This window comes from Euphorbia lathyris, chromosome 2 (genome assembly GCF_963576675.1).
Source record: "Euphorbia lathyris chromosome 2, ddEupLath1.1, whole genome shotgun sequence".
Lineage (NCBI taxonomy): Eukaryota > Viridiplantae > Streptophyta > Magnoliopsida > Malpighiales > Euphorbiaceae > Euphorbia > Euphorbia lathyris.
In genome coordinates this window covers 24,705,526-24,725,066 of record NC_088911.1, presented here as the reverse complement: position 1 = coordinate 24,725,066, position 19,541 = coordinate 24,705,526, and the positions used below count along the sequence as shown (strand labels likewise).

Here is a 19,541-nt window from a genome sequence, read left to right as displayed (position 1 = left end):
TAGTATCTTAGCTAGTGAAAAACAATCTTTTGTAATATTTTGGTGGTACGGCTCGTATTTCTTCCTTTATATATACATAGTGGAAGAAAGGAGAGCGGTACACCTTTTTTTACTTCGGATAATCGTTTAACTAGAATTTTGGCTTCTTTGAGAGGGAAAAAAGCTCTCTAAGGAAGATGACTCCATCAATGGAGGTTTGTGGAATTAGCTCAGGCTGTTCACTCTATACTATGAGTGAGTAGTCATTTTGAATGGGTTTGGCCAGTTAGGGCCGGTTATGTAAGTTTTCTATTACCTTATTTATGAATGAATAATGATATATTATGTTGTGCTTGATGAAACTTTAACTTCATTGCTAATGCATGTATGTTAGTGTTAGATGCATAATAGGAAACTGCTTTCATCTTCACGGAACTATTTGTCAAGCATTCAACCCCGAAACAGAGATGTCAGGAGGTTGTATCAAAGGTTTTCTTAACAGAAATGTTGTTTCGATCGTAATGCAAGAAAAAACCAACTTTAGGGACGCTTAAGGTTGTAGTACGTCTTAGAATCTTAAGAACACACGAGAGTTGACTTAAGTGAGCATTAAAGCAGAGACCTTGACTTCACTTTGCGTCATTCATGAATAAATAGGGTGTTTAGAGACTGAAAGTAACCTGTTCCGCTGTGCTTAACCTGTTCTACCTTTTACCATCATTAAGTACTTCTTTTAATCAATTAAATCATTGACTGTGCTACTGTTTAAACAACATCTCTCAATTTAAAGAATACACGCACTACGAACACCCTGTGCTACAAAGTATTTCGCGTAAACTTTGGTCCTCAATCCCTGTGGATACGATACTTGACTTATCACTTTATTACTTGTATCTAGTACACTTGCTAGAGTCCATTCTGGAGACAACAACACCCAAACTCTTAGCAAAACTAAGGCCAGAAAAAATTCCCCAAAGCTCAGCCGAAAAGGATGAACCCAAGCCAATATTCTGGGTAAACCCAGACAACCAAGCACCCCCATCATCTCTCAAAACTCCTCCTGCAGCAATTTTACCGTCTTTAAGGCAAGAACCATTTGTATTTAGCTTCACCACTCCTTCCCTAGGCCTACTCCAGCCAAAGAGGTGAATAGCCTTTCTCTGGGTACCTAGCTAGAGAATCCTCTTTGAAGCTATCAGTAATAGAATATAATTTTTTAGCGAAGAATTCAACCAAATTAGGAATAGTAACCGTTTCTGCTCCAAAAATCTCCTTATTTCTCCAATTCCAAATCTGGTGGCAGACAATTGCAAAGAAGATCTCACCATGCTCCAGGTTAGCCAGCAACTTTCCACTAACACCATCAGCAAACCAGTCAAGATCAGAGTGGGACAAGAAAGCAGAAAGCAGGTGGTTAGGGAGAACTTTCCTCCACACCTCTTTACTTCTAGTACAATCTCTAAGAGCATGGCAAATGGTTTCATCATGCCCTCTGCACCTACTACATGCACCAGACTCCACCAAGTGACGCCTTTTTCTATCTAAATTAGTAAGCAATCTATCCTTAACACCAAGTCATAAGAAGCTTCTAATTCGGTAAGGAACTTTCAGGGCCCAAATAATCTTCCAAACTTCAGAGTGTGGACCCTCCTCATTGTGATTAAAGGCCTCAAAGGCAGACTTACAGTTATAAGCTCCATTGTTTGTCAAAGCCCAACAATGACTATCCCTATCTTCCTCCTTGCTACTAATCTTAACCCCTCTAATTCTCAAGAGTGTATCCAAACTGAAAAAAGAATCAAACTTTGACCAAATCCAATCTCCATCAGAATCCACAACATCAGCAATCCTCCAATGACGAGTATTAACAGGGGGCGGGGAGTTACAAACCTCTAACAAAGATTTGTCACCAATCCAGATGTCATTCCAGAAGCTGATCGACTTACCATTGCCACAACCCAACCAATCCCAGAACAAAACTCTGAAAACACAAAACTAAGGTCTTTTCAGAGAAAAGAACAATTGATAACTCTCTCTTTAGGACCTCCAAAAATCCTATATTTTCTATACTTTGCGCATAATAAATGAACCTAAAGAGAAGAAGGAAGTTGCCACATCCTCCAAAGAAGTTTCATTAATAACACTTTGTTATTATCCTTAGCTTGTCTTATCCCAGACCTTCCATATTTTTAGGTTGACAAACCTCCCTCCAAGGAACAAGGTGGATCTTTTTACTCTCTTCTGAGTTCCCCCAAAGAAACCGCCGATTAATTTTATCAAGATCATTGAGAACAGGCTCAGGCAGTCTACAAGCTTGCATAATATGGTTAGGAACCACACAATTAACAGACTGAATCAGAGTCAGACGGCCCGCAAGAGACAAAGTTTTAGCTTTCCAAATGGCACATTTACTAGAAGTTTTATCGAGAGTCTCTTTAAAGGAGGCTTTGGAGACTCTATCATTATGGAGGGGAACCCCAAGATACTTACCCAAAGAGTTGGTCAAAGGAATACCAGAAATATCGCTCATCTTTTTATAGACTCTCTTACTCATGTTTTTAGAGCACAACATCCGGGATTTTTGGATATTGAGCTTTTGACCAGAAGCAGCGCAGAAACAGTTAAGGATATCCATAACCATACCAATTTGCTCCTCATTCCCTTCCACAAAGATCATGACATCATCAGCAAAGAACAAATGAGTAATCAAGGGACAGAATTTATTGATGGACACCGGATGAAAAGTCCCATTATCAACTACCTCTTGGATCATGTGAGTCAACCTTTCCATAGCGATTACAAATAAGAAAGGGCTCATAGGATCCCCTTGACGGATACCCCGGGAAGGAGTGAACTCCTCCGACATATCTCCATTAATCAAAACCTGAAAAGCAGGAAAAAATTAGCTCTTGTAATTTTGTGTCAATTTTTTTAATTTTAAATAAAATATTAAATACTAAAATACTAAAAAAAACCCTTAAACTCTCAAATTTATTTTTAAGAATATTATTTTTATTTTCTTTTTACACCTTTTGTTATTAATATTAATGTGTTGGCCCATCTTTTATTTTTTCAAACACATTAATACAAGTAATATTAAAATATATATATTTTTATTATAAATATTTTATATTATTATTTTTACATAATATAATTATATTTATATACTAACTTATTTAATAAAAAATAATAAAAAAAGACAAAAACACACAAATCCGATTAATCTTCAAGAGCTATGTCTGCCCGACTAGTGTCTAGCGTCTTTGACAACCTTGATACATTGTTTAGTTCTTAAATTCTATTTTATTCAACAGTTTAGTCTCTCATAGGGTCTAAACTGTTTAATAATTTAAATATTGGAAAGATTAAATTGTTGTATAAAACAAAAATTTAAGGACTGAACATTATATTACTATGATACGAGGACTAAACAATGTGTTAAACAGAAAATTTACTACTACTACTATTATTATTATTATTATTATAGTTTGGTATTAGGACCCCTTTCATATCCATAAGATGTGCCTAATAGATTGAAGGGTAAATTCTACCGCACGACAATTAGACCTGCATTGTTATATGGTATGAAGTGTTGGGTAGTGAAACGCTGTCACATTCATAAAATGTCGGTGGCGGAGATTCGTATGTTGAGATGGATGTGTGGTCATACTAGAAAGGATCAAGTGAGTAATGAAATAATTAGGACAAAAGTAAGGGTTACATCTATTGAGAATAAAATGAGGGAAAACCGACTAAGGTGGTTAGGCCATGTAAGATGAAGAGCGATTGATGCGTCGGTTAGAGGACTGAAGAGGGGCAAAGGGGTGCAATGGTGAGGGGTAGGGGAAGATCTAAGCAAACTTGGAAGAGGGTGAGAGTGATATAAGTTTATTGGGGATTGAGGAAAATATGGTAGTGGATAGGACGGAGTGGAGGGAGAGAATTTATGTCGCCGATACGACTTGATTTCACGATTTTGTATGATGGTTCATGTTAGCCGATCCCGAATCATTTCAGGACTAAGACTTTGTTGTTGTTTATTGTAATTAGGACCCCTTTCATTGTATGTTCATGTGCAAAAGGCATAATGCTCGGTTCAAAGTTAATTAGGACCTTAAACTACCAAAATAATCAATCAGATCCCTGAAACTAAGTAAAAATCATCAACCGAGTCCCTATTCTAAACAAAAATCATCAATTGAGGCCTCATCGAAATTCGTTCAGTTAAATAGTTTTAGACCCTCTTTCCCAATCTCATTTTGAACCAACACATAAATTGTTTTTATATCAAATAGTCACAGTTCCTGATTTTAGGATACGATGACTTAATTGATGATTTTTGCTTAGTTCAGGGACATGATTGATGATTTTGATAGTTTAGGGTCCTAATTGACTTTGAAGCTTTAGTTTACGAACCCAAATAAGTGTAATGCCTTTGCAAGATACTATAAAATATTTACTAATTCAAGTTGGGTTGAGTAGTTTAGGATTCCAAATCCCTTAAATTAGTGATCTCGAGTTGGAATCCTAATATATATATGCATCAAATAATAGTGGTGAGTAATACAATCCGCCTAAACGGTATATGATAGGCCTCGAACTGATTAAACAAATTAATTAAAGAAATAAAGTTTAAATTTACTTCTATTGTTTTGAAAGTGCATATTTGCCCATAATGTATAAAATTGTATAATTTTATTTCTAACGTTGCTAAGCAATTCCTAATAAATAATAAATTTGAACCCAGTTATTCGGCAATCAAATAACATTTTAGGTGTTCACAAGTTGTTTATAACTATTTTAATAATACATTAAGCATTTTAGGTAGTTTTGTGTGATCAACTTGTATCTAACAAACTTAAACATTGAGAGGTTGTTTGTAACGGTGTAGTAACATAATAAATACTACCTCCGTCCCATAATATAAGTCATTCTAGAGATTTTCACACAAATTAAAAAATACAATTAATGTAGATTCTAATTAATAAATTTTACATTGGTTAACTTAAAATAAATTCTCTCTCATGTAATGGTTAGGCAATAAGTATTGAAATGTTAAAAAACACATAGTTCAAGACAAAAAATTTAATGCTTGGACAAAAAAAACTAAACTAAAAATTCTTAGAAAACCAAAACGACTTATATTTTGGAAAAAAAATCATTTTCTAAAACGACTTATATAATGGGACGGAATGAGTATTATGTTTGAGATGTTTAATGTGACAAATAACAAATAAAATAATAGTAAACCAGTATTTTTAAATTTTCTATTAGGTATTGATACAATTAATCTTGTTTAGAAATACCAAAAATAAAATTATATTATTTCGTACATTTGTAGAAATTTAGAACTTATTTCTTAGAAGACATTAAAATATTTTGTTTGGCCGAAGAGAGAACTAAACAACAAATAAAGAAAACAAAACAAGAATTTTCGAGGATAATTTTTTTTTAAGATGGAGAGAACTGTCACGTCCGCGCCTAAAATTTCTTTTTCCAATTTTTATAAATTGATATTACATTGTATAACATCTCGAATTTATTACACTACAAGAAAATAACTGTTTACTGACGGAAATTTCCGTCAGTAAAGCATGTTACTGACGGAAATCTGACGGAATGAAAACCGTCAGATAAACACACGTCAGTAAATACATTCTGACGGAATATTGACGGAATAACGTTTTGACAGAATATTGACGGAATAATTCCGTCAGTACATTCTGACGTTTTATTTGACTTTTGAACCGTCAAAATGTTCTGACATTTCCATTGTCATTAAAACCATCAAAATTGTTGCCGTTATGTTACACGAAAATATTTTCGTCAGGATAGTTTTATTTGACGGAACATTCCGTCAGTAAATTTAATTTTTTTTAAAATATATAATAATATATCAGCATTGTTTTTATAATTATAAATTCATTAATTAAAAAAATGATATTATTTGTTAAATATCAACATTTGGATTGAAGGGAGCTAATTATATCTACAAAGACTTTCTATACAACATAGTTAACATTCTCGAGTTAATTGTAAATAAAAAAAGAAAAACCAAAATAACCACAAAATAGGAAATATGAACATAGGTAATAGATGAAGTATGGAATAGATGTGGCTGTTTTCCATTAAGAGCATGGACTCCACTACCTGTTATCAACAATTTTACATAGAAATGAAAAAATCAATTTGGCCATTTAAATAAAAAGTAAGAAAAAGTAACTTACGAAATCAGGGTCGGTATGGAACATAGAAGATGTGTACACATTGATTAGTCTTTCTCCTTGAATTTCTCTATCAGACCCTGAAAAACATTTAATTTGAAATTGAAGAATACTATCACTAGATTAGTGTTTTGCAAGCTTGAATACTATCACTAGATTAATTGACAACCATAATGTCATTCTTTCTCTAATATAGCTATGGGGTTGAGAGCTTACAAGCAGCAAAAATATGCGCTTCTGAAAAGTCAGAAGAAAGCAAATAACAATCGTCTAATAATCTGGACAATCATTCCCTAATGCTAATTTCCATATTTTGTTAACTAGTGCCTTAAAAAATCCCAAGTTTCTTCTCTGTATAGGACATCATTTACAAACAGAACTTGCAAAATTTTAGCCAGATTCTATATGATTAGATGTACAAGCCCAGTTAATTTCGTCCAAAAAGATAACAAAAGCGAAGTTTTTTATTGATAGTAGATATGATAAGACATCAAATGAGCTAATTATGAACAACAATTTATCACTGAAAATTAATGTATTATTATTTCATCAGTTCTTGACCATGCTATAGCTAATTATGTTGATGTACTATTACACTAACTATTCTTAATTGAGCCAACTTGAATAAATTTTGATGACTTACAAAAAGTTGAACCACTAAAGTGCATGGTAAACAATTCAGATGAGAAGCTTATAACAGTTACAAAACTGAAAATAGAACTTCGCATGAAATTTGATAATATAATTAATCCATAGCAATTTCAACATCTTTCCTCATGATTACCAAGCTATATAGGTCATATAATCCCAAAAATTTGATTACTAATGAATCTTATTGATTCACAATTATCAGCTAAAGCTTTAAAATTTCACACTATAAATTTTTCCATCAAAATGAAGACAAAAAACCCAATACCGTCTGTAGTTCAGATCTACAGCATACCCCAAAGGGAAAAGTCAACACATTATGATATTTAGCTCCAGCAAAACCTTAATTCGAAAAAAAAGAATTGCTCTCAAACTTATTTCGGGAAAAAGGAAAGAAACAACTTACTGCATAATAGAGAGCAATAATTACCATGTTGTTATGGTCTGAGCAAGCCTCCCTTCTTCAAGCTCAAAGTCGTCCATCTCTCTCCCACCTCCAAAACCTGATGCTGGATCCTTTCTCGCATCTCTCCTCCTCAAAGAAATCACGAAACAAAAATAATAATAGCCATATCAGCAACTTCCATTAAAATAGCTTGTAAAATAGGTGTTAGAATGAACCCAAAAAGAGGAGAAATGCTTATCTTCTCATCTCCTACATCATTTCCTCCCTGCTTTCACACTTCTAAAAAACGCTTCCCTTTATTCATGTCCTACTAAAGGGCTGTGGCGATAACAGTAGCTTTAAACCTTGCATTCGATCAAATCCCCCAAATCCCAATCTCATCGATGCCAGCCTGGACACCTCTGTTCTGGTAATTTTAGGTGTTAGAATGAATTTAGGAAAATCAATTTCATAGAAAGACCAAAAGAGTAGGTGGAATGGAGCCTTTCCATTCACCATAATCCATATTGAAAGAATTCATTAGAGCACAAATGATGAATATTTGAAAGTATGGTTTCAAAATAAAATTGAAATAAGACAGAAATGAATCCTTACCCAACAACAAAAAAAACTGCATATCCACTCATGATAAATCTGCATTTTTGTGTCATTGTTCTGCAGAATGACTTCCATAAATCCTCTGTATGTTCCATTAACTACTGGGGTTTTCATTTTCGGTGGCCCCATAAGTGGCTTAGTAGAAAAATGAAGCCTTATTGGGCTGGAAGGGTTCACAAATGATATTGCACTTAGAGTTGTCCGTTTCTTCCCATCAATTGTCAGTGGCGCCTTATTTTTCAGCACATAAACTTCAGTGACCTTGATCAAGCTATGTCTAAACGAACCATGAGGGTTAGGATGTGGACCACTTGCAGAAACATTCCATCTGCAGAAATTGACCATAAAAATACCGAAATGAGGAATACAAAATGAAAATTCTTTAATATTATAAGAAGTCCCAAATTCATGAGAAAAATGCAATGCTATTTCAAACAAGATATAAGCCAACCTGATAAATCTTTCCTGGCTCATTGAAATACTGAGCAGGGACAGTTGGAGAAAGCGACTCCACAAGGAGATGGATTTCGAGATGAACCCTCTTCAGACGGAGATGAAATGGGGCTGTGGAGGCGACTCCTCTTGAGACGGAGATGAAACGATGCTGTGGAGGCTACCAACAATTCGGAACAATGGAGAAAAAGTAGAGACCCGTTGAAAACTTAGGACACACTGTTGCCGGCGTTTCAACTGGAAGAAGAAGAAGAAGAAAATAAGGCGGCTAGGGTTGAGACAATACGTTGTTTTCTCTTCTATGAAGAAAAAAGAGAGAAGGCTGTAAACTAAAAGATGGAAAAGTTATTATATATATGGTTTATTTAGGGTTAGACATGGGCTTTGATTAGTTAATGGGTTGCCTATTGAATCGGGCCCAATCCAAACTTACATACATAGTCCATTTATTTATTTCTCTTTAATTTTCTTTACATGGTCTAATAATAATAATAATAATATGATAAAATAATAATTCAAATAATTTTTGAACTTAAAATTAAAATATGGAGTGTTATACGGAAACGAATAGACCATTGATATAAATCTAAATTTATAAATAGCACAATTATGGTGTAAGAATGTTTTGCAATTTTTTTATTTATAGATGTAAGAAAAATTAATTCAAAGCTAATATTTTTTAAGTTTAATATTCATTAATTATATTTGTCAATTTTGTTAATTTATGATATATTTGTCCTTAAATTTTACTTGATCTTATATTTAGTTAAGTTATTAAGCTTAATTAATTCTAAGGTTCTCAGATATTATATTTATTTAATAAAACAATATAATTTTTTTATATATTTGATATATATATATACTTTACTATATATTTAAATAGAAAATTAGATTATTAGGATGAATAAAATGTTAATAAACACATGAATTTAAAATTCATATGGAAAAAGTGTTAAACTTAACTAGATAATTTTGATAAATAAAAAATTATTAACACTTTAAGAAATAAAATATAAATTCAAATAGAGATATTTTTATAAATCTATCTATAATGAAAATAAAATTGAACATTCAAGTTAGAATAATAGGATTTTTTGTTTAAAAAATTTGAAATATATTAAATTTTGACGGAATAGTATTCCGTCAGCAATTCCGTAACAGAATCTGACGAAAAAGTTTCCGTCAATTATATCGTCAAAATTAATGGCGGGGATGTTCCCGCCAGAATATTTTGATAGAATTTTTATTCCGTCAGACAATCCGTCAATCTTTCTGACGGAAACAGTACTGACGAAAATCCGTCAAACTTTACTGACGGAATTTATTCCGTCGAAAATTCCGTCAGCAATCACACATTTTCTAGTAGTGTTATTTGAATTTTTTATTAGACCCGAGATAACACCTTCGGTATAATCAACTTATATTTTACGTGTAATTTTAATAAGAATCAAGATTTGTTATATACGATGAATTTTTGTGATCGAAATATTAAATTGAAATGTTAGAATAAATTAAAAGGGAGGAGAATTGTAACACTAAAGTACCTAATTGCACTTTTTTAATAAATTGGAGGAATAAATTAAAAGGTTATAAAACAAATAAATTATTTTACAATAACTTTAAGCTTTTAGGGATTCATTTGGATATTTGAGGGGAAAAAACGATTCTCGTGGATTCTTGCTCTCTCTCATGGTTTAAAACTGCGGATTAATATCTCGATTTAGATAGAAAGACAGAACTTTTTCTAATTTTCTCTCTGGTTTTAAAAAAAAAAACTGTCCAACCTCCTAATTTTCTTCTCTTCTCCTTCTCCTTCTGATATTCTTCTCTTCTTTCTTCCCCCTCTTTTGTCAAAACCCCCTCATCTATTAGATACATAATTTTTCTTATTTTGTGAATCTACTTTAAAGAGGAAGAGGGAAGTTTGTCTTCCTTCTTCATCCTTCCGCTTGATTAGATTTACTGTGTTTTTTCATTATTGTTACTTTTTTCCTGTTTGTGTTCATATACTTCATCTAATCTCTTTATTCACTTGAATTGTATCAGTTCTCTATTATTCTTTCGTTTATACCTTTTCTGAATTTAGCACGAGCGGAAACGACTTATCTTGTTCGTGGATCAATGGATCTACGTGGTTGCAACAAAAGAAAGGATTTACATCCAAATGTTCAGACTGGCTTAAATGATGATGAGTGGATTGCAGATGCTTTTCTACGGATTTGGATTTATGAGAAGTATTTTTTTTTGTTCTTTTATGTTTTTAATACCTTTTATGGTTATTTCTGCTCTTTGTAGTCGTTTTAGTGCCTTTATGGATCTTGTAAGGTTTTTATTCCTTATGTTTGTTTGTTGTACTTGTTGTTTGCATCTATTGAAGATACAACTATTTCCATAAAAAAAACTGCGGATTAATCCTTTAAATGGGGCAAATTTAATGAAAAATTATTCTATTGGTTGTGGTTGGAAAATATTTTTTCCAAAGAAGTTGTTTTTCGACCACAGTTAATCTTTTTTTATTTTTTTAATATAATACTCATTACAGCGACGCCGTAATGAGCATCAAATGTTGACAGGAATATCAATTACTGTCAACTAATATATTTTGGGCAGTGGCGTGAAGCCACTGCCCAAAATATATAATAAATTTTTTTATTATATTATTAAATAAAAAGAAAATTCTATAAAAATTATTTATTTTATAGAAATTTAATTACTACCTTCGTCCCATAATATAAATCGTTCTAGAGGTTTTCACACAAATTAAAAAATACAATTAATGTTGAGTCAAGTTAATAAATTTGCATTGGTTAACTTAAAAAAAATTCTCTCTCATGTCACTATTGGGCAATAAATATTGAAATGTTAAAAAACACATAGATCAATACAAAATATTTAATGTTTGTACCAAAAAACTAAACTAAAAGTTCTTGAAAAACCAAAACGACTTATATTTTGAAAAAAAATTCACTTTCTAAAACAAGTTAGAGCATCTCCAATAGAGGTGCCAAAAAGAGTGCCAAGATGATGTGTTATTTAGTTTGGCAACTTTTAAAGGGTGCCTACTATTGGAGTGATGGTGGGTGCTAAAAAGGTTGCCAAGAGGTTGCCAATTTTTGGCAATCTTGAAGCAAAGTTGTCAAACATTTTTTAATATATAAAAAATATTGATTTACTTAATACTATTGGTTCACATTTTCTATGACTTTCTCTCTCATTTCACTATTGGATGACAATATTTATAATTAAATAAATTATATATTAAGTAATGATTTGTGGGGCCATTGTAGCAACTTTTAAAGTTGATTTACTATTGGAGTATTTTTAAATAAAGGTTGCCAAAAGTGATGTGAATTACCAAATTAATAAAATATTATATTTTAATATGATGTGTTAATTTTTGGCACTCTTTAGAGCAACCTTTATTGGAGATGCTCCTATATTATGGGACGAACGGAGTAATATTTAAATTTGAATGAAGTCCAGATTTAGTCATATTATGAAATTGCAATGATGTTAGTGAATTTTTATTTTATAAAATTTTGATTAAAATTTAAATTTAATTTGAAAAGTTAAGATTAAATTTGTACAATTTCATATGTTAGGGCTAAATCTGCACTTCACTTGAAATGTTACGGTTAAATATTTAGTGCATTGCTAACCAAAAAATTATTTAGTATATTAATAACAGAGTAAAATATTTTAGACATTTTCAAAGAAATTGTGATTAATTTATGTGTAACAAGTTTAGTTTTTTGAAACTGTCTAAAATATTTTACTATATTATTAATATAGTTACGAAAAAATGTATGAAACTGATTCAATTTATTGACAAACTTGTTTAGAAAGTCTGATGTGACTAAATAACAGTCAAACACATTTTTTTTTGACAACATAGTCAAACACATTTTGTTCAAATTTTCGATAGCATATGGTTAAAATTAATCTTTCTTAGAAACGTTAGTGCTAAATTTGCACGATTTTAGATATTAGAGCTAAATCTGCACTTCGCTTGAAACGTTGCGGTTAAATATTTAGTGCATTACTAATAAAAAATATTTAGTGCATTAATAACATAGTAAAATATTTTAGACAATTTAAAAAAGAAAATTGAGATTAATTTATATGTAGCAGGTTTAGTTTTTTGAAACTGTCTAAAATATTTTATTGTGTTATTAATTTAATTATAAAAATATATATGAAACTGATTCAATTTATCGACAAACTGGTTTAAAAGGTCCGACGTGGCTAAATAACAGTCAAACAAAATTTTTCCAAATTTTCGATAACATATGATTAAAATTGATTTTCCTTAGAAACGTTAATGTTAAATTTGTATAATTTTTTACGTTATGATTGTACTTCGCTTTTAATGTATTACTGCATTAAAAAAAATTATTTAATGCATTACTAACAAAAAAAAAATTTAAAATTAGTGCATTAATAACACATTAAAATATTTAGTACATTAATAATATTGTTGTAATATATAATTTTATTTTTATAAAATTATAAATTAATTTCTTTAGTACATCTACGTCGGATTTACGCTAGAATCTACTGAAAATGACGAGGTGAGCTGCAAGGAAAAAGGAGGAAAAATGAGAAGGAAGTGTAGGATTTGGTGGCCTAAGTACCTTTCGTCAAATGAACCAACTTCTACACATTTGTTATTTGGTTGGTTCATTTCTAGCTCGTCTGCATCTATTGATTTTGTTGTAGGATTCACTTGCAATGAGGTTTCTCTTTCCCGCTGCCAATCTGGGCTCCAGGTACATACCGCAATTCGAACTTACCTCCTTTGTTTAGCATTTAATTTCTTTTATAGTTATTATAATGCTATTTATTTGATTCTTTTATGCTAAAAATGTTAGTTACATCTCCTTTAGGCCTCCCGCCTCCGTTATTTCTTTCCACAGATGATAGCTATGTTTACTGTGGTGAACGAGAAGAGTCTAGGTACAAGCTGGGTTGAACTGAAATTTGTATATGTTGGTTTTGTTATATGACATTATTTTATTAGTTCAACTTTTTGGAACCCAATAAAAAGGTATGGTGGAAGCTAAGCTATTATGACACCTGGCAATGTTTGCAGTGGTTGACTGAGAAGCTGGTTTGATGTATATGGTCTCCCCAATTATGGGATTTTATGAATGATTTTGGTTTATTGTCTTAGCAGTATTGGGAATGCTTGGTATCACAAAGTTTGAGTTACTAAGCATTATGTTTTTCTGGATGGTTGGTTTGTAATTCGTTAGTGAAGGTTACTTGTCAGGAAATAAGCCTCTATGAAGTTCATCCCGGTATAAATATGCTGTTGAACTTCACCTTTCTGTGTAACTGCAATTAAAACATTAAGATTTTTCGAATGTTGAAAGTATCTTACATTTTTCATTATTTATTTAATTAGGAGATCCTTCGCTGCATTGATGGAAAAATGCCTGTATCTCTGCAAGATAAGTCAATGTTCTCTATTCTAGGTCAGGGGAAAATGTTAAAGCTTGGAATGCAAGAACGCAACAGGGAAAAGTCCTGTACGGATGGAATTTCTACTGTGGGAAACATGCAAGATGTATTCGGAGAAAGTTATGGAGGAAAAAGCTGTGAATGTGATACGCTTGATGGATTAGTGATTCCAAGATGTGATGCTTCTGCTAAAGGTGATTACTGGATCCAGCTGGTGTATTATTGTCATAAAGATTATGGTAGAGATGTATGTTGGCTTCCTAAATTGGATCACATTCACTGGAATGGGGTTATTGTAACCCAATTCGATGTCCACGTATGTAAGTGATATCACTTAGACTGCTTGATTCTGCTTGATTCATATTTTGTGGTACTTAATATTTTCATTCTTTCTTTGTGTTTGATAAACTATAGGTAATAGTATATGAAACTCCTGTATATGGCTCGCATCATTTTTCACTAAATTCTTGGAGTCCTGAGCAAATTAGAGCTCCTTCGAAGAAACCCAGATGGGTTGATGAACTTGATTGCAAGCAGCCTCTGTTCGGTTTGGTAAAAACGTGGTCCTCTAGACTCCTTTTTGTACAATCACATTATTTGCCTTGTTTTGATGTTGCTGTTTATGTCCTTCTGTATACAGGAGACAGTCATTATGGGTATCAACAGTGCTGCTGCAGCTAAAATAGTTATGGAGAAACACATGGACTCTGACAGAGCTTCTGCAACCTTTTCAATAATCTACTTGTATTGTCAACTAAACTTTGTTCTTAGAGTTATATTAATTTCTTTTGCGATTTTTGATGACCTTTCTTATGGCTTTTCAGGTGTCTTGATATTATGTGGCATATATTTGCCATTTCAATCGCATCAGTTTCCACTCTATTCTATCTCACTCTTCAATTTTTTTATATCTTTACAAATCTTGGATCAAGAACAAAGATTTATATTATGTTAGCGAGGACATTTCGAAATACATGGACAAATATCCAAATCCGATGTTGTCAGATCTTATATTGGCCAATTTTTCTTCAAGACAATGGACTGAGGTAACTAGAAACTCCCATATTCATATTAAATTTCCCAATATGATTTTAGCCAGATGCCAATTTTATTCAAGTTGGAACATTCTAATATATTGTTTTACTGATAGGCACCTTAAATATTTAGATATGTTTATCTAATAAATGTTTGATTATTTATTGAGAAAATAAGAAAAGAGAATTCTAGCAGTTCTTATTCACTATATTTCTAATTGAAAACTCAAGCTTTTTTCCTTCAATGAACTCTCTGTCCATGTTCAGCTTGACCTACTTGAGGAGCTACAAAAATAATTTTTTCTCGACCTAAGCTATTTTTATGTTATGTTTCTCTGCTAGCTGAGCCTAGAGTTCATGCAGATTGTATAGTTTCTTGAGGTCTGTTTTAGAGGGTAGTATTATATTCCTCCCTCAGTTTTCTTACTTCTATTGCTTTCAAAATTTTATTATAGGTCACAATCATGTGTCAAATATGCTGAGCCTGCTGCATTACGTAGGCATTCCATGTGGTTGAGCGTAACTGTTGATCTTCTTTTGGGGAATGTGCTCGGCCTTTCAGTTTTATATAATGCAGATTCAGTTTGCTCATGGATTTCAACCTTCGCTAATGATGTTACAAATGAGTTGTTGCGTTCGGGTTGTGTGTGGTTGATGGGCGTACCAGCAGGTTTCAAGTTGAATACAGAACTCGCAGGAGTTCTGGGCATGATTTCTCTGAATGCCATACAAATTTGGTCTACGCTGTGGATTTTTGTTAGTTTCCTTTTTGTTTATTTCATTAAAGGTCTTGCTATAGTAGGCATCACTTTTGGGGCGACCATTCCTGCTGCTTTGGTTATCGACACCATTGCTGTTGCAACATTACACGTGTCAACTCTTCATTGTGCAATGTCACTCATATATTCACAGCAGATTCAAGCATTAGCTGCTCTGTGGCGACTTTTCAGGTGAATACTGACTCATCTTTTGCTATATATGAGAGGAATGAGCAGGAGGTTGTGTGTTTGCGAATGTTTATTAAGCTGTGAAGTTGGAAAAATTAGGGGGAATTGTGCTGCATTGATCAACTGCAAATTTGCAAATACCTTGAAATATTTGAAAATTGAAAAGTCCAAGATTTATGTTGATTCTAGGGTTATTATTGCCACAGTTTTTGAGATGCTGTTACAACAAGGGACTTTTTGACGAATACTAGACAAAAATGTTTATTAATTTTCTTGTACTATAAGAAATTTGGGCCTTAATTTATTATGGGAAAATGAATTTTATGATTTGGTTATTGATGATATCATCTGCTGAAATTTGCCTACTTGCTGTTTAATGTTCATTGGAAAAGCGGAATTAGAGGAAAGGCCTAATATTTTTATTTTCTTATGTGTTAGAATTTGCTTAATAATCAGGAAAAGTTCAAATATATATCATTATGTCATTCTACATGCTCTCAATAAGTTAAGCTCTCAGATTTACTGAATTGTTTACAGGGGTCGAAAGTGGAATCCTTTACGTAAGAGATTGGATAGCTATAACTACACGGTTAAACAACATATTGTTGGATCCCTTCTGTTCACACCGCTTTTACTTTTGTTACCTACAACTTCTGTTTTCTATATTTTCTATACTATTTTGGACTCCGCCATCACATTGATTTGTATATTGATTGAAGTCATTATATCAATGATCCATGGTACACCGTACGTAAAAATCTTCCTTTGGTTGGTAAGACGAAGAAGATTTCCGTCTGGGATATGGTTGGAAATTTTATCATGTAAAAGTGATCCTCTGGAGTTTGTATGCTTTGACAAAATGAGCTCATCATCTGAGAGCATGCAGCAAAAGGATGCAGCTGAAAGGGGATCTAGTATAATAGTTTCACTTCTCCACAGCAACTTCTTGAGTATAGGTGAGATCTTGACCTATTTACCATCTTATACTTTTACCATTACTGCTGTACTGATTGGACTGGCAATCTTTTCTCTTTTTTTATTTTTCTTCTTATAAGTGTGGATATGAGCAAACAGCCAGAGCCATACAAGTAATTCTTTTGAAAAGGGATAAGGTGCAAATTTAGCCCTATGGTTATTGGGGGAGAGCGGATTTTAGCCTCCACGTAGAGAACAATGCAATCTTATGCCTGACATTTACTAAAATGAGTTTTTCTTCATGTGTAATTTCACGTTATGGCTACCCTCCAACGTTCTGGCCACCCAATAAGGTTTGAAACTACACATCTTTTGTTAATGAAAAAAAACTCATCGTTCATCCAATTAGGCTTGAAATTGCATCAACTGTTAAACATGTTAGGCTTAAGATTGTACTGTTTTCTACATGGAGGATAAATCCGCTCTCCCCCAATAACCATAGGACTAAATTAGTACCTTTTCCCTTTTGAAAATGGATGTCTTGTTTTTGGGATCCTGCATAGGTGCTAGTATCAGTAGCCAAGCTCTGTGATAAGTCAGTGAACTATGAAATAATATAATGATTACAAGTGTGGAACTCTTAATAGTCTGCTTTGGAGATGACAATTTATTTATTGATATTATAGAAAAGACCGGCATTTTCTTGGGTTTTAGAGAAATTATATAATATGTTGCTATTGATGTCATCAGTTCATCTTGAGGAACTTAAGTAGTGCTTGTTGTTTTTGTGCCATTTTTTTAAATTGCTTCCCTCCTTGTGGTGTTAGACCTTGAAAATTTTGTACATTTGCTTATGTTTCTCCAGCTTGCCTAATTGATATGTTGTAGACTTGGATGAAATTGTAAAAACACAGAACATGACAAACTCAACCTTGCGGTTTCAACCGTTAGCAAATTGAGAAAACTGTGATGACAACATTAAGTTCTGTTGATGTGACGAGTAATGACATGTCATCATGGTCAACCTATTACGTTCCATGTTATCATGTCAATATATTACAGTGCCAAGTCAAGCTGTCATGTTTTGAAGTACAGGGTTAAGATTGTCTTATTTTGAAACACTCTTTGATCTATAAATATGCGAAAAGACATGATTTTTGATATGAACTTTTCCATTGTACAAGTGTCTAACACAAATGACGTGTGAGAAAAATATCATCCAAAAATGTTTCGGCACGCGGTTTCTTTTATATTTGTTGACCTTGGAGTGGCTGTAATTTGAAAAATACATTACAGGACAAGTAGTCTTACCTCACTACAAGAAGATTTTCTGCGGGGTTTCGGGTTTTGTCACTGCATCAGCTTATGGAGCTCTTACTGGTAAAAGGTGAGCTGTATTTTAATGCATTGGTTTTACTTTTATCAGGAAATTTGTTAGTTAGTTCATTGGGATATTTTATATTTAACTTTTATTTTCTCAGAACCGCATTGACTCTAGGCGCTGGCCTGCCTTCAAAAATCCCATGGATGGTTATCCCAGGCAGAGAGTATTGGCTTATCTGCTATAATTCCATTCTCGCATGCAGATTAAGGAGTGAGTAGCGACTATTAATCCCCTCGAGTGACCTGAGCATACATATTTTGCAAAGGTTATTTTTTTTATTGCTTTTGGAAAGCTAGATAGATGCCTTCAGGGTTTGTAATGTATCTACTTGGTTTATTTTGTGGTGGAGATATCAGCCATTTTTGCCACATTTTGGTTTGTAATTTTTGGGGGTAGAGTGTGGGGTTTTCATATGCAAGTGTTTGTTTGGTAGTCACACTTGCCTGTGCTGATTATGGAAGTATGTTGCACGGAAATTCTTCTTCATTAGCGTTTTCGCGTTTCGTGTCCGTTTCTTTTCCGCTTTCATTACCTTTTTCTAACGTTTTCCGGTAACCGTTTCTGTTTGGTTTCCCGTTTCCATTTCCGTACAACGTAGTGGAATTCTCAAGTGTAGGGAACTATGAAACTTGGCAAGTAATCACTGATCATGGAAGGCTCTCATCTTTTAATTGCTTTACATTACTGTCTCTGCCTAAATGTATATTGGCAAACATCATGATTTGATACTGCTGATCATTCTTATTTTGGTGAATCGAGTCTCTGATCTTTTATTTTGACATAATATGTTATTTTAATTATTTTGTGGTCATAATAAGCCTTTGATGACCATAACAGTCAAATTTGAAGATAAAAGTTGGTAATAGTGTATTTTATCTGTTTTCGAAATTTGTATTTTTAACTGTTTGAAAGCAAGTTTTTGTTATAAATTTACATATTATTTTTGTTATAAATTTATGGATTATAATGTGATTATAACCACATTTATAGACTTAATACATCATTTGTCGTCTGAACTTGTCCAAAAAGTTTGATTGGCCCTTGAACTTTCAAAGTGTTCCGATAGCCCTTTGAACTTGTATAAAATGTTTAATTAGCCTCTGAACTTGCTTAAAATGTAATCAATTGATCACTCGGTCGAAAAAAGCAAGTTAAATGTGGAAGATGTATTCCACGAGTCTTAAAAAAAGTAAAACGGTCAAAATTGGGGTATATAATTCTAATATAAGAGAAGACAAGTTGTATAGTTGAGCAAGTAATAACTTCATTTTTAATTTATTTTTGAATTATGTAATAACATTCTAAGATGCGTGAAATATATTTTCTGCATTTAACTTACTTTTTTTACGACCGAGTGATCAATTGATTATATTTTACGTAAGTTCATGGGGTTAACTGAACATTTTATGCAAGTTTAGGGGACAATCAGGACATTTTGAAAGTTCAGGGGCCAATCAAGTTTTTTTTGGACAAATTCAAGGTGCAAATGAT

General features: G+C 32.6%; 1 protein-coding gene and 1 long non-coding RNA gene across 5 annotated transcripts; one reads left to right on the top strand and one right to left on the bottom strand.

The window, feature by feature from the left end:
* Positions 1-5,952: 5,952 nt before the first annotated feature.
* Positions 5,953-8,617, bottom strand: LOC136220269 (uncharacterized). 3 transcript variants are annotated; one of them, XR_010684444.1, is made up of 5 exons: positions 8,306-8,617; positions 7,852-8,182; positions 7,258-7,663; positions 6,207-6,283; positions 5,953-6,129 (listed from the first exon to the last, which is right to left on the bottom strand). It is a non-coding gene; the product is annotated as an uncharacterized lncRNA (long non-coding RNA). The 3 variants fall into 3 exon arrangements; XR_010684445.1 differs by having other exon boundaries at positions 7,282-7,663; XR_010684446.1 differs by having other exon boundaries at positions 7,258-7,658.
* Positions 8,618-12,870: 4,253 nt separating this feature from the next.
* On the top strand, positions 12,871-18,539 carry LOC136217382 (phosphatidylinositol N-acetylglucosaminyltransferase subunit GPI1-like). Of its 2 annotated transcripts, XM_066003980.1 has the most exons (10): positions 13,009-13,076; positions 13,194-13,607; positions 13,715-14,086; positions 14,185-14,322; positions 14,411-14,514; positions 14,595-14,816; positions 15,260-15,754; positions 16,289-16,707; positions 17,963-18,053; positions 18,148-18,539. In XM_066003980.1, the coding sequence occupies exons 2-10, from the start codon at positions 13,593-13,595 to the stop codon at positions 18,266-18,268; spliced, it is 1,977 nt and encodes a 658-aa protein (XP_065860052.1). In that variant the 5' UTR covers positions 13,009-13,076; positions 13,194-13,592; the 3' UTR covers positions 18,269-18,539. The 2 variants fall into 2 exon arrangements, with proteins under 2 accessions (XP_065860051.1, XP_065860052.1); XM_066003979.1 differs by lacking the exon at positions 13,194-13,607 and having other exon boundaries at positions 12,871-13,076.
* The last annotated feature ends 1,002 nt before the right edge of the window (positions 18,540-19,541 follow it).

What these genes read in the sequence shown, in the direction of transcription:
- LOC136217382 (XM_066003979.1), top strand. Translation starts at nt 12,906, where the DNA reads ATGAGAAGGAAGTGTAGGATTTGGTGGCCTAAGTACCTTTCGTCAAAT. An exon ending in GCTCTGTGGCGACTTTTCAG is followed by an intron (nt 15,755 to 16,288) that starts GTGAATACTGAC and finishes AATTGTTTACAG; the next exon opens with GGGTCGAAAGTGGAATCCTT. An exon ending in GGAGCTCTTACTGGTAAAAG is followed by an intron (nt 18,054 to 18,147) that starts GTGAGCTGTATT and finishes TTATTTTCTCAG; the next exon opens with AACCGCATTGACTCTAGGCG.